The sequence below is a fragment of the Phoca vitulina genome, unplaced genomic scaffold (genome assembly GCF_004348235.1).
Source record: "Phoca vitulina isolate PV1807 unplaced genomic scaffold, GSC_HSeal_1.0 scaffold45, whole genome shotgun sequence".
Classification (NCBI taxonomy): domain Eukaryota; kingdom Metazoa; phylum Chordata; class Mammalia; order Carnivora; family Phocidae; genus Phoca; species Phoca vitulina.
Window position 1 is genome coordinate 1,503,187 of NW_022589748.1, and position 13,851 is coordinate 1,517,037.

Here is a 13,851-nt window from a genome sequence, read left to right on the forward strand (position 1 = left end):
CGGTCCCGGCCGGCCCGGGCCCCGGCCGCCGCGCCGGGCTGTCAGCGGGCCGGGGCCGCGCCGCCGCTCCTGCACCCGGCGTTGGGCTCTCCGAGCGGACCCCGGGGTTTGTTTACGTCCGGGCGGGCGCCCCGGGGCCACCCGCAGCCGCCCCGCTCTTTTGTGTGCCTGCACGAGTGGCGCGGACTGGCCCCTCCGCGGCCAGAGACCCCGGTCGGGGCGCTTGGGGGAAACTTGCGAGGGGCGGCGGGCGCCCGGCGCGCGGAGCCCGTGGGTCGGAGCGCCCGGCGGGAGCCGGTGCGGGCGGAGGGCAGCAACTTTCCCCGAGCGCAGGCCCCGCGCTGCGCTCCGGCGCGCCGTTGGCCCGGGTGGGGGACGCTTCCTCCCCGCCGTCTGTCCCGCCGGCTCTAGCCCCGAGCCCAGGGGCTCCCGCAGCCCTCAGTGACCCGCCCGCTCCGGCCCTCTTCTCAGGGGCCCTGGCGCCCCCCCGCAGGGTCCGCGGTGGCAATGGAGCGCGCGGCTGGTCCTCTCCGAAATGCCTTCTCGGGTCGGGTTCTCGAAGGCAAAGCCCCGGGGGCCCCCCTCGACTGTGGCGTGCTGGGCCACGGTCCGCGCACCGAGCCCGGGGCGCCGTGGGGGGATCATGCGGGGGCCCCTCATCCGGCCCCGGTGCCGCCGCGGTGCCCAGGGGGCGCGTTCCTGCCTGCCACCCCCCACCCAGAGGAGCGGCGCACCCTCGGGGTTCGCCCCGAACCTGCCGGCTCCGCGCTCGCGGCGCCTGGACAGCCCCGGGACTCTGCCAGGTGGATGTTGTGCGTAGCCGGAGCCAAGTTGAAGGTGAGCGGCGTGTGGGCCAGAAGCCCAGGGAGCGCTGCGGGGGGGGCGGGAGGGGAGGTTGGTCTGCGGCTCGCCAGGGCCCGGGGCCGTCCGGTGCTCCGGGGGTCACCCAGCGTCCCTTAGGGGACGGCCGCGGCGCCCAAGTCTGAGGGGTGCGGGAAGGTAAACTTGACCGAACTTTCCTAACCCGGAGGACCGGTGATAGTGACCTACGATACTTTTAGGAGGGAAGCAAATGAACTCCAGATGCAGCCTCGAATGAAATGAAGCGGATTGGATTAAAACATATATAAATGGAGTCTGACAACTTTAATTGTATATGCTTGTTTTCTGTTCCTGCCTACGTGAGAACGATAAAGCAGACTCATAGTCGTTATGAAATTTCTTGAAATTTCTCGCTTAACTAGGAAGAAGACTATGTGAAATATGTATTTCCGATAAGATTAAAACTTAAAGGAGTTTGAGTATTTATTGACTAAAATAGATTACTCCAAAGTGTCTATTGTGTAAATTAGATTCCTGAATGTAATGAACACAGCCGAATGGCATTTTTGATAAATTGGTCTACCCTGTTTTAGTAAAAATAGCTCCCTTTTACCATAATTTAATTCCTGTGTTTACTGTAAAACCCGTTGTGGAGTTTTGAAGGACAAACCTTAATTTTTTTTCCTTGTCTTCCTAAATGGACATTTAGCCGAACATCAGTGAGGTTTATTTTTTAAGCATCTTGGCAAAACTCCATGGGAGATGGATTTGGTTTCCAGAGAGGTATTAGATTTTATGAACTCTTTGACACCCCACATCGGCTGGTGATTAGCTGCTTCAGGATATCATGAGGATGTTTAACTGTAACTACAGGATTGGGTTGGAAGTTTCCCTGTCAGTTTACGTGAATGAACTTTAACGTATTGGTCTTGAAAAAGCAGATTATGGGAGCGAGCATCACTATCATTCTCTGTATGGAGCATCCATTGACTTGGGTGGTAGATAAAGATTTGGCCTTAGATGATTTCCCATTGCCACTCCATCGCAGGTCTGAGAACCTTCATTTGGCTATGGAATGCCAGAGTTCAAGTATAAGGCTAAACTGGTTCTTTCTCTGGGCCCTGAAGAGGCCTTTTGAGTTGGTATCCAGTTTAACGTCATCTCTGTTCCCACAGAGTAAGTGAGCCAATGAGACTGCAGTTTGAGAAGAGAGAATTCATTAGTTTCAGACTCTTCTCATCTTTCCAGAGCCCCTGACCCAGAGATCGGGTTGCCTGCACAGCCCCGTATGGGCTGTGGCGCTGCCACCTGAGGGTAGAGACTAGACTCAGATCCAGGTTGGAGACTTCTGCGGGTTTGCTGGAGACCAGACAGTTGAGCCCCTCCCATGCCTCTGCTGTGCCCCAGTGAGCCGGGCCTGAGTTCTTGTCCCTCTGCTTGGTCTTGAAGCTGCCTTGGGATGTGGACTGAGTGCCCAGGAAGAGAGCTTCTGAAGATTGAGCTCTATTTCGTTTCCTTTTTAGTCCCAAAGGCTTGTGGTATGGAAGTGTCAGTGCTTTGGTGTTGCTAAGACTAGTTGGACAAGTTTTTTATCCTATCCCAGACTTGTAAAAACCAGGCTTTTTTTTTTTTTTTTTTTTGGGTAACAAGGAAAACACCATTGTATAAATTTGCCTTTTAAATACATGTTTGAAAAGAGGACACTTTCTAAAACAAGCTCATGTAACTGTGTGTGAGCGAAGCTTTTGGGGACGGGGCCTGCCAGTGACTGGCTTCCCATGGGGGCGTTAGTCCTACGTGATGACTGGTGCTCCCGTTTAAGGAGTCTCCCCAAAAGTAACCTTGAAACGTTTTTCCTCTTTTTCAAAATCAGAAAATAATTCCAGTTTTGTCGAAAGTCCGTTTCTCTGAGGGGTTTTAATTTGCGTTTTCCTGTTATGGCAGTGTTCCCCAGAAGTATATTATCTTGATTACAATACGTATCCCATTCAGTACCCTTTAGAAACTACCGAGGAAACCAATCATCAAGGAGTTCTACACAACTGCTGTCTTTGTTTTCTTGGTTCTTTTAATATCGGTGTCTTTGAGATTGGGTGTGGGAGGGGGTCATTGTCAGTGGATTAAAGGTTTTTTTCCTCTCTGTGAAACTATGTGTAGTTTTTTTTTTTAAGGTGCAAGGCAGTGAAGGGATGGGGTTATGCAAGAGCTCCTGATACAGTTGGGTCTGTCGAGTCCCCCTTTGCCTCCTTCCCCAGTTTCACATAGCTCTTGCCAGTAGTTAGCTACCTGAGGAAGTTGGAAGGGCAAGGGGACAAACTGCCAATCCCCTCAGGAATTACTCTCTCCTAATCCACTGAGCTAACCTTAAAAATGTTGTCTGGGGAGCCAGTGGAGACCTTTAATGGCTGTTGAAAAAGTCTCCCGCCCTGTTGTGTACAATTAAAACAGACCCAGCAGGGTTTCTGCAGGAGCTGTGCAGAAGGGCTGGTCTGTGCTTCCTGACCAGCCCCCCCCCCCCCCCGTTTCCGGGTCCACCTGTAGCAGTCAACAATCAGAACTGCTCCCGAGGCTGTGCTCCCGGTCCGTCTTAGGAGACCGAACAAGGCTGGAAGTAGGAAATCTATATTCGTTTCAGCTCATTTATAAAGCACAAGGAACATCCTCAGTGAAACGAAGGAAGGACAAATTTGTTAGAGGGAAGCTGGCACATTTGTAAAAAGAAATTCATCACATGAAAAATCGGACAGAGCTAGGCCAAATTCCTACCTGTGCTCCTGTTTTACACACTTTATGCATTTGGCGTCCTGTAAATTTCACATACTTAAAAGGCAGGTGTATCTGATGGCCTGTACCACAAACTTGACCTTCAAGTTACTTTACTATATAGGATCCTGCATTGTTTTAGGAATTACCTCAAAACCTATTTATAGTTCATTTATCGTATAAAAATGTAAACATAATTGCTTTTCCTGTGAAAGGTCTGATTTTTACAAGTAATTGTCAAACATAGAAATGGGTTATCTTGTTCTCTTGTTTTGTCTGAAGCTCTGCATTATGGCTGCAGAGAGAGAGTTTTGGTTTCAACTGAAATTCCCCTGCCTCTGATTGTTTAAACCAGACCCTTAATCTTATTTTAACATTACTTAAAACGTTCAAAAAACCCGGAAGAATTGTTTTGTATAAGTAGCAAGTGAATGTAGTTTAAACACTCAAGCAATTCTGGTATCTAATTGGAAACAGGTGGAATTCTTGGAATCCTGTGTTTGAATCTTATTATAGCAAAGCACAGAGACACTTTTTACTTCTGGCCATTTGTTTTGTTGAAGCTATTTGAAGAGGGGGCCCCGTGACCTCTCATTACGCCCCACTACTGTTTACCTGGACGTTCCAGTCGTGCTGGGCATTTTAGGAACTAGATGCCTGTGTATGTCTGGACACCCAAAACAATGGTGCGTAAAAAGGAACTTTAATGGTATAATTAGGCAAGTGATTTAATATCTGTATTATATAGCATTTATGGCAAAGAAGTTGTGAATTCACTTGTGATTTCTGATTTAATAAACATTTATTGACATGAGCATTTGGGTAAATTTTATGAAACCCTGATAATGATTTAGAATTCAGAGAGAAATTACTTTTCTTAAAAACTCTACATTTAGGGATATAAACGCACATAGCAACCCCCCTCCCCCGGCAAAAAAACAAAACAAAACAAACACCAAACCGAGTTGGTTTCAACAAATGTAAGTGGTGGGGCTCTCTGAATTATCTCGGCCATTTTTCCTATTCTAGTTTTCAAAGCCAGCTAAATAGCCCTGGTTTTGCTGTATGTTTAAGAAGCAGGTTTTGGTTGGTGTTTAGGTATTGATTTTATTGAAGAGGACAGCTAGGATTTGTATTGAGCTGTTGTTCCTGTCACAGTTTTGGATTTGCTGAGCTGTAATCAGTCCCCATTTCAGCTGTCTTCTGAGAAAGTGGGTAGCGGAGAAGGGTCTTTGGTGGGAGGTGTCCCTGCAGGAAGTGACCTGGGATTAAGGGGGGGACCGATGGCGTCGCTCACCTTCATGGGCACGATAGGAGAAACAGCTTTGAAGCACCTTCGATTTTTAAGAAGTTCACATGCTACCCTATTCACATGATACGTCACAGTTAAAAAACATAATGAGGGCAAACAAGGGTTTCTGAAAGACATCTAATTTGTTGCAAAACCCATCAAGGACCTTTCCTTCGAAAAGTAAACAACTCTAATAAAAATAATTCTCATTCTTGCTGTAATTAAATTCTGAGAGGATGATGTTAGTGCACGAAATAAATCTTGTCATTTTCTTCATTTAAATCTGAAAGCTCTTCCTGGCTGCAGGAGGCCCAGGGCAGTCGGCAGAATTTTTGTGTTTATTAGAGCCCTGGGCCATGGGCAACCCGGGAAGTTCCTCATACCTGGTCGGTACGATTCCCACCTAGAGGAACCCCCCGCATCCTCAGGAACCCCGTCAGACAGGTGGCTGGAGAAGGAGCGAGGTTGGGAGTGTTCGTTCATTCCTCCCAGGAATTTACCCAGCACCACAAAGCGACTGGGAAAAATAGCCAGGTAGGAGATTCACACGGAACTGAATAGATTCTGCTTCCTTTCATTGAAGCACTTGTGAAAATGAGTTGGCCCACACCTTTATAAAACTCAGGAGGCCACAATGGGGCCCACTCAGCTGACAATTGAAACCCTCAATGCTTTTGACTGTGATATATGAAGTTAATGTTGGAAGAAATTACCAGAACTTACTCTGAAGCTTGTTCTGTCTTAGCATTACCCTGAGCATACCAGCGTGGGGCTTGTTTTCTGAAAGACATCTTTGTATTTGGCCCTGTTTATTCAATAAGTTAAAGGAGTTAACGTTTTTTAAAAAGTTATGTATGGTTGCGAGGTGTTCCGAGTTTGGTTAAGGGAAAAACAAATTGACAAATTAGCTCCTTTCTTAAGTGAACATTGCGAAATTGCAAGAAATGGAATGCCATTCTGACTGTCATTAAGATTTTATTTGGGTGTTGACAGCTTTTTGCTAAATGTAAGACGTTCGGATCCTGTCCACTCAACTGGAAAAAAAAAAAAACAACAGAAACAACTAGCTTAAAAGCTGCTTCCCAGTTTCCTCCTAAAAGTCTCTCTTACCTTGGTTCTTTCCCCCCAGCACATTTTTAATATTTTCTCATCTAATTTTATGTTTTTAAGACCAAAAAGAATAGGAAGTCCTTTTAGGCATCTTGGTTCCGTTGATATTTTAGACCTGTGAGTGTCTTTGGTTGATGGCCAGCTTGCCTCCGGTTTTTAGGGGAGAAATCGCTCTTTAGGTTAGAATAGCTTGATGAATGCTAATAAATGACACCGAAGGTAAATCCTTGTCTTCCAGAGCCTGGAAGCTGCAGGCAGGAGCAAGGCCATGGGCTGTTGGTAAGGAAGAGCCTCAAAGGCGCCACCCTCAGCCCGGGCGCCTGCTCTTACCGCTGCCTGCCATTTCTTGCCCCTCTTGGAGCTCCAGCCCTGCCGAGCCTGTCCCCTCCTGTGTTGTGACAACTGTTGTTTTTGTATTTTTTTTCTTTGTAAGTATTTGTGGAGCTCCATTATTTTGAGATTCTTGGAAGAAAGATACTATGTAAATGAAAATTAAAAATAAAATTCTTGCTGGAGGGAATTGTGCATTTAATTTTTCTGATTAGGTTTGGAAAAGACTTTTTTTTTCCTTACCCTGAAAATAGGAACATTCTGTTGCTCCTATCACCATTTTTGCTTCATTCTGAAAGGTGTGGCAGATAATGGTGAAACATGTCCTTTATTTTCTGTTTTTCACCATGGTAGTTGACCTAGAACTTGAACCCACGCGATTCTGTGTACAGTGAATTATTTCTGTTTCACATTGTTCTGCTCTGCCCTCGCTGAGCGTGTAGGTAGCAACTGCCCATAGAACACAGACCTTTTAGAGGAGGAAAGATTTGGAGTCACCAAACACACAGAAATTACAATTAAAATTATGAGTGGCCCCGCAAATCAATTTCCAACTTCCCTTCTTGTTCACACAGCAGAGATGTTATAAGTCGTATGATTTTCAAACAAAACTATGACTTTAGGAGCATTCGTGGAAACATTAATTCACTGGAATCGCTTCATTTCAGCTGTGCCTCGGTTCCTTACATAATATTGTGTTCTGTCACAGCATTCAGCCAAGCGGGGGGGGGGGGGGGGGGGGGGGGCAAGGTCAGGTTTGGGGTCATGCTCCTGTTCCGGAGGCACATGGGGAACCTGGGAGCCAGACGGGAAGCCTGGGCTGCTGCAAGGCACCCATCCAGGTGACTTGGTCCTCTACGGACCCCACAGTGGCAGGTGAGCTTGGGGGCCGGGGGGGGAGGGCAGTGAGCACCTAGGGCCTGGAGAGCAGTGCTAAGCAGTCAGAAAGTTGTCACCTGGAGCTGGTCACCCCGGGGTGGGGGGTGGGGTCGCTCCGTCGTCTCTCTTCTCCCCACTCAGATTTGTCAGCATTGGCGTGGGATTGGGGGGAGGAAGGGTATTGCCAGTTGTGGCTTAAATGTCATTGTCAGGGGAGCGAGAAGTGGTTTGCGATCGTTTTACTTTGCTCCGGTGTTGGTATGTAATTATGCTGTCATTTTACAACGCACCAATACTTTAATAAATCTCTTGTGCACGCGCAGTTAGTTTTGGGGGCTGCTTGTTGTATGCAAGAGCCAGATCTTTCCAGCACACGAGAGCCGAGCTGAGAGTGTAGCCTTCACTTGTTTCAAAAGTGTCTGTTGGAAACAGGTCACAATCTATTATAGATGTGGCTGCCCGATTAATCTTCCCAAACCATTGATCCCATCATGCTGTTCTTTCTCCTTAAACTCCCACAGTGGCTCACTTGGGTGCAGAATGGAGACCACTTTCCTTAGGCGAGCGGAGTTCCTGATGGTTGGCTCCACTTCCCTAAACCTTTCGCTCCAATTACAGATCCCAGATTCATTCTCAGTTTGGGGAATGCTCTCATCCTCCCCCTGCACATCTGAGTATCAAACCTTCTTTCATGCACTCCTTTCCTTCCCTTTCGACCCAGCGCTGCGGGAGCCGCCGTGCACCAGGCGCTGGTGATGCAGGGTAGGGTAGCAGCACTTGCCACCCTGGGGGAGCGGGCACCTGGCATTTGGGCTGCGACGGAGCCGTGCGTCATGAGTTGTCGGAGGGCTGCAGAGGAAGGGAGTCCGCATTGGGGAAAGCCTCCTCGGAGCGGAGAGAAGGCCTCGGCTGAGATCTGTGCACCTGGGGAAGTGTGGGAGAGAGGGCATCCCAGAGGAACAGCGGGGGGCGGGGGGGTGGCTGGTGGTCTCTGAGGCCTGGCTCCCTTCCCTGGACCCCACGTAGCATCTGCCATAGCTTCTGGCTGTCCTTTACCACTCACGCTCCTGTTCTCCACCTCACATTGTTATGTACCTGCTGTTTCATCCCGCCCTGTGCTGTATGTGGCGCCCAGCGAGTCCCGCAGCGGGAGCATTGTTGGCCTCTGTTAAGGGGGACAGTCCCAGATATTCTGGTGTAAGACGCATTCAGCTGGTTCACTTAAGAGTGCAAATGGAATTCTTCTTAGGGTTGTGCAAGGGAGATAGCTTATATTAAAATGGCTGTGTTTTGAAAGCTGCTGATAGGTATATACACCAAAGGAACCCGCATTTCTTACTTACTTCCATTTATTAAATTCCATCCTTGTAAAGCGACCCACACATTGGTTAAAATATATGTAATTGTATTTGTGGTACGTAAAACATACAAAAAAAAATCCACATTTTTAAAAATAGAATAAGGCAGAACAATCCTGTGACAGAGATTTATTCTTTGACTCTGCCCGGAGCCCGAATGGGAGGAAACTTCCCCCTGAGAACGGGGAAAGTGCGTCCTGTAATGATTAGAGCCCAGCCACTGCAAAGAGAAAGCAAGCGGCCAGCGGCGTGAAGGTCCGGGTGTCCGCGCTGGAGAAACGTCTCCAGGGTGCTCAGCCCCCAGCAGCCGCCCTGTGGGCCTGGCGTGCGGGGAGGCAAAGGCCCTGGGCCAGCCCCTCTTCAGAGCTGTAGCCTTCATAGCCTGCATGCTTTCTCTGCTTCTTCATTTACAAAGAAAGTACCTAGGATATTTTTGTGGAGGTGACGTCACTGTCTGGCCGCATAAGCATTTGCATGGATTTGGGGAAGTGAGGGTTGCCGGGGCAGCTGAGAGGAGCCACAGACCCCAGGGGCCAGCCTGGGTGGCTGATGGGGGGGGCCTGGGCCCGTGTCCACAGGGACGGGGAGGAGGGAGAGGAATCACCCCAGGCTGGGGGAGAGGGTGTGCTCCTGGCGGGATCTGTGGGATTTGGGGGGGAGGTCTGGTGGGAATTCAGGGGCTGAGCCCTGGAGAGAAGGAGAGCGGAGCTCAGTGGAGAGGTTGGTGTTGAAGTGTAGATGAGAACTTGAATCCTGGGGTTTGAATCCTGTGGAGGATTTGTGTGCATCTCGGTTGGTGCTTGAGAGGCTGACATCATTTGAGGTGGGGAGGGCTGGAGAGCTAGTATTAAATGTGGGACTCCCGCCCGAGTGTTAACTGCCCCAGGCCTGGAGCTAGGACTGCTGGGATGTCTCTGTGGAGGGGGAAGAGAAGGACAGCGCTGCTGCTCGTAGTGGACTGTGCATGTTATAACTGGTTTCATGTCCACTGGTGACAAGGTGGAGGCTTCAGCTTTTTTTCGTTTTTTAAGTATGCACTAATAGCTATCATTTCCCAAGTACTGACCAGGAGCAGGCGCGTTTTGGGCCCTTGATTTCTTTCCTGTCGTTCACACAATGGCCCCGGGGAGGAGAGAGGATCCGGCTGGTAGGTGAGAAGCTGGAGAGCAGTAGGCTGACTCCTGGGTCCATGGCTTTCCTGCTGATCCCTGCTATTCATGAGACGGGCTCCTACATAGAAGGGGGGGGTCCTTGTGATGAGGCTGTGGGAGGATTCAGGAGCAGGCCCCCCCCCCCCCCCCCCCTCCACGGACCACCCAAGATGACAAGACGAGCCCTGGGGTGGGGAAGTCACTTAACGTTAGCGGCTGGAGATGGAAATGAAGCCTGGGAGGTGGGCGTGCAGGTACCCGCGTTGACCTCGGTGGGTGGACACCTTCTGGTTGAGACCTTGCTGGATTTGAGAAATTTCCTAGAGCCTCCCCAGCCTTGAGACTTCAGAGTCCATTCCTAGCGATAGAGCTCCCCAGGGAAGGTAATCAGATCCTCCTTCGCCGGGCAATGAGCGTTCCCATCAGCAAACGTTCTCTGATAGGTGGGGTGCAGCAACAGCCTCGAGCCGAAAGCGGCCCTCCTTTCTGTGCCCCCTCCTGGCCTCCATGTCCCATCTGTGCAGGCAGCGAATGTGCTGGAAGAGATTTGGGGAAATGGTAGGCAGGAGAGAGGCCTGATCATGAGACCTAGGCCATAGGGAGGGAGGGAAGGAGCTGGTGGTGGCGGGGGGGGGGGGGGGGGGGGGGGGGGGGGGGGAGGCCATGCCCTGTCCAGCTGTGGTGGGCTGGGGAGCGCAACTTTAACCAGGACTCTTCTCTGAGACATGGGGCCTGAAGCTGGTGCCGGGGAGCAGTTTGCCGTTAGAGCCTAATATTTATATTTCGCCCCGTGATAGCCAGAACAAAATCCCCGCTTGCTCAGCCCTCCGAGAGTCCAGTTGATTTAGGCACTGCAGGGATGCTGGGTTCAAATCCAAGCAGCATCACCTCACAGCCCCAACCGCACAGGGTTCCGTCCTCAGACATCAGAGGCAATGTTGGGGTGTGTTCAGCGAGAGACTGGTTCTGTAAGGGGTCTGCAGGTGGGCATCTGTCCCGAAAGAAGAAGCCCCACCCCATCTACTCCTTAGATCTCATCTTAGTTTAGTCAGGGAATCGTGGAAAAACGGAGCTTTTAGGCTACTCTGAATTCGGATGACTTTTTTACATGTCTGAATTTTTTTTTTTTTTTTTGGATGATGCAGCTTTTTGGGGAATGAAGTTACAAATTAAAAAAATATATACAAAAAGGTGCAGTGGTGTTAGAAATAATGCAGCATACGTGAGAGAGAAGTTGTCGGCAGTTTTGTTCGTCTTGGAGTGACTCAGAGACTCTTGGGGCCATTCATTCGTCAAGGGAGTCTGTCTCCATGGTGCCTGATCACCCCTGGGGTGCCGGGAGGAATAAGCCCCCAGCTCTGCTGGTCAGAGAACCGCAGGACACCCAGGATCCCCAGATGTCAGGTTCTAAGGGCGGGGGTCTGGGAAGATGGTCCTCGGCCATCTTGCTCCATTGACTGACTTCACCTCCTCTGGGCCATGCACTGTTCTAGCACAAAAATTCTGATGGCCAGAACAGCGGGAAAACCCCTGCCTTCAAGGAACTTACCTTCTAGCAGGGGAGACAGAAAGTAAACATAAGGGATATGTAAATTCCATATTCCATGTGCTCTGGCCTGGATCAGACAGGGCAGGACCTCTGTACAAAGGCCCACTGAGTCACAAGAAGGGCCGACCAGAGTGAGGAGGGAAAGAGAGGTGGTAAAGACAAGCAGGGGGGAGGAGACTCTGTGGAAGGTATATTCCTGGTGAGGGAAGGGGAGGGGCAGGGGAAGAGATACCAGCCTGAGTGTGTGGGGTGAAGAAGAGGGAGGAACCTGGGCCCTGGTGTTTGGGGGCAGGGCCCCTGGGGTCGTGGGGATGTGGCTGAGGAGGGGCCACCCGTGGGCGAGATGTCAGCAGAGAACCTGAGTGTGGGGAAGGGACAGGGAGCAGGGCAGGGAGGGAGTGGCCTTCTGGTCCATTTGACCCTGAGCGTCCAGCAGGCTGGTGTCACCTGGCGCCTGGCGCTGGCCCTTGCACACTGCCGCCTGGCTGGGCCCCACGGGTTTATTAAAAGCAGGTGGGGTCACTGCCCTGTACTTGAGCGTTGGGCGTGACTCAGATGTGCAGGGAGTCAGCCTGGAGTTTCTTTATTCTTCCCTATTTGCTTTTTGTCGGTAATCCTTTGTAATTCCCCAGTTTCATGATGTAATTTTAATGGAATTAAACTTGAACACTTTGAAATTATGTAATTAATTACGTTCAGCTTCAATTACAATGACTAATTATAGCGTGATACCTGGTGGCAAGTCAGGTAGGTAGGTGCTGGTGGGGGGTTCATGCCTGCCACCTCTCAGGACAGCCACTTTCTGTGCAACGTCCCGAGCCACCTGTGCCCTGGGGGCAGGCCGGGGTGCCTTCCAATCCCCACCTCTCCCGGAGCGGCTCCCTGGGACAAGCCGAGGTGCAAGGTGGAGACGTGTGGCAAGTGCAGGGAGGGCTGTTTTGGGAGGGCTGTTTTGGGATGCAAAGGCTCACACTTGTTTGCAGGTTGAAGAGAGGGACTCACTTGTAAGTTTGGGGTGCCGGAAGGAAGCTGAGGGCCCTGTTGTGAGCTCTCTTCATTTTCCCTGGGATGCGGGATGGAGGCTGCTTTCAGGGGAATGGGAAGTGTCAAAGAGTGGCTAAGACCGTCTATGGAGAAAAGGAAAGGTGGGAGAACCACCTTGGGGTGAACAGGAAAGGTGGGAGCGGGGGCTTCTGGGACCAGTAAACGGAGCCTCAGACGCCAGGATGGAGCTTTGTGTTTGCAGACTTCCTAGCAAGTCGCCCTCCGTTTCGCACATGGGGGTGGTTTTACTTTGTGTTAGGAGTTCCGGGGGCAGGGCGGGGGGCTAGCTAAGAAATACCCCAGTTGACCGCCGCCCCTGAGGCACCCACATCTCCTGATGGGGGACGGGCAGCTCCAGGATGGGGGGTGCCATGTTCCCACGGGGATGAAGCCCTGTCCCTGCACAGCTGCCTGCCTGCCCTTCCGTACCCCAGATACACCTGCCATCCAGCTGTTCTTCCACGGAGGCTCCTGGGAACGGGCTTGGAACAGGCGCCTGCGTGGGGCATCCGTGGCCAGTGTGCCGTGTCTTCGAGATGCCTGCTGTTTGTTCGAGAGGCTCAGGGCGTCTTTCCAAAAGCTGATTCTTACGTCTCAAACAGACAGGTTTTCTTAACGCTGTCTGAGTTTTCCAGCATATTCCTTCCCCGTTGGGTGTGCGGAGTGGACTGTGCTGGCCAAGGAGCCCCTGTTTTCAGAAGCTTGAACAGAGGCTGTTATTTGGGTTAGGGCCATTAGGATGTCTGAAAATCTTACAGATTTCTTTTTTTTAAGGGACAGTATGACCTGGAAACGTTTGAGTGTACAACTAGTTTTCCATTTTGGTTGGGGGGGGGCACGATGGTGCAGAGTGCTCTTGAAAACATTTTTTTCCTATTGAACATGCTTCAAAGAACAGCTTCCTCTACACAATGCGCAGTACCTCTGTTCTGTTACTTTTTACCTTTTTTTTTTTTTTTAAATGTAAGCTCTGTGCCCAACATGGGGCTTGAATTCACGACCCAAGATTAAGAGTTGCATGCTCTACCGACTGAGCCCAGCCAGGAGCCCCTGTTTCTCTTTATTTTTTAAGATAAAATTCATAATAAAATTCACTGCTTTAACCTTTTTAAAACCGTGCAATTCATTTTTTTTTTGCGTGTATTCATAATGTTCTGCAACTATTACCACAATTGCATTGTAGAACATTGTCACCACTCCTGTTAGCCATGACCCCCACATCTGCCCAGCACCTCCCCTCCCCCTTCCCGCCCCAGGCGCTATGTAACCATGACTCTACTTTCTGTCTCAATGGATTTGCCTGTTCTCGATATTTCACATATAAATGGAATCATATACAGTATGTGGCCTTTTGTGTCTGGCTTCTTTCGCTCAGTGTAATGTCTTCCAGGTCCATCCACGTTGTGGCACGGATCCATACTTCATTCCTTCTGATGGCTGAATAATATCCCATGGTATGGATATACAGCGTCTGATTATCCTGCCATAAATGATGGGCATTTGGATGGTTTCTGCCTTGGGGCTTTTATGAATAATGCTGCTATGAACACCTCT

The 13,851-nt window shown here is 50.3% G+C and overlaps 1 protein-coding gene across 6 annotated transcripts in view; it reads left to right on the top strand.

Annotated features, from left to right (window-relative positions):
* The window catches only part of CUX1 (cut like homeobox 1), a 352,682-nt gene that overhangs the window by 925 nt on the left and 337,906 nt on the right, over window positions 1–13,851 (top strand). For 2 of the 6 annotated variants that reach the window (XM_032430821.1, XM_032430820.1), the window contains exon 1: window positions 82–837. The exons of 3 other annotated variants lie outside the window; for them this stretch is intronic. In XM_032430821.1, the coding sequence (XP_032286712.1) occupies window positions 508–837 (330 nt within the window). In that variant the 5' untranslated portion in view covers window positions 82–507. Of the gene's footprint in view, window positions 1–81; window positions 838–13,851 lie in introns of those variants that run through there. One more of the 6 variants, XM_032430823.1, reaches the window with a different exon arrangement.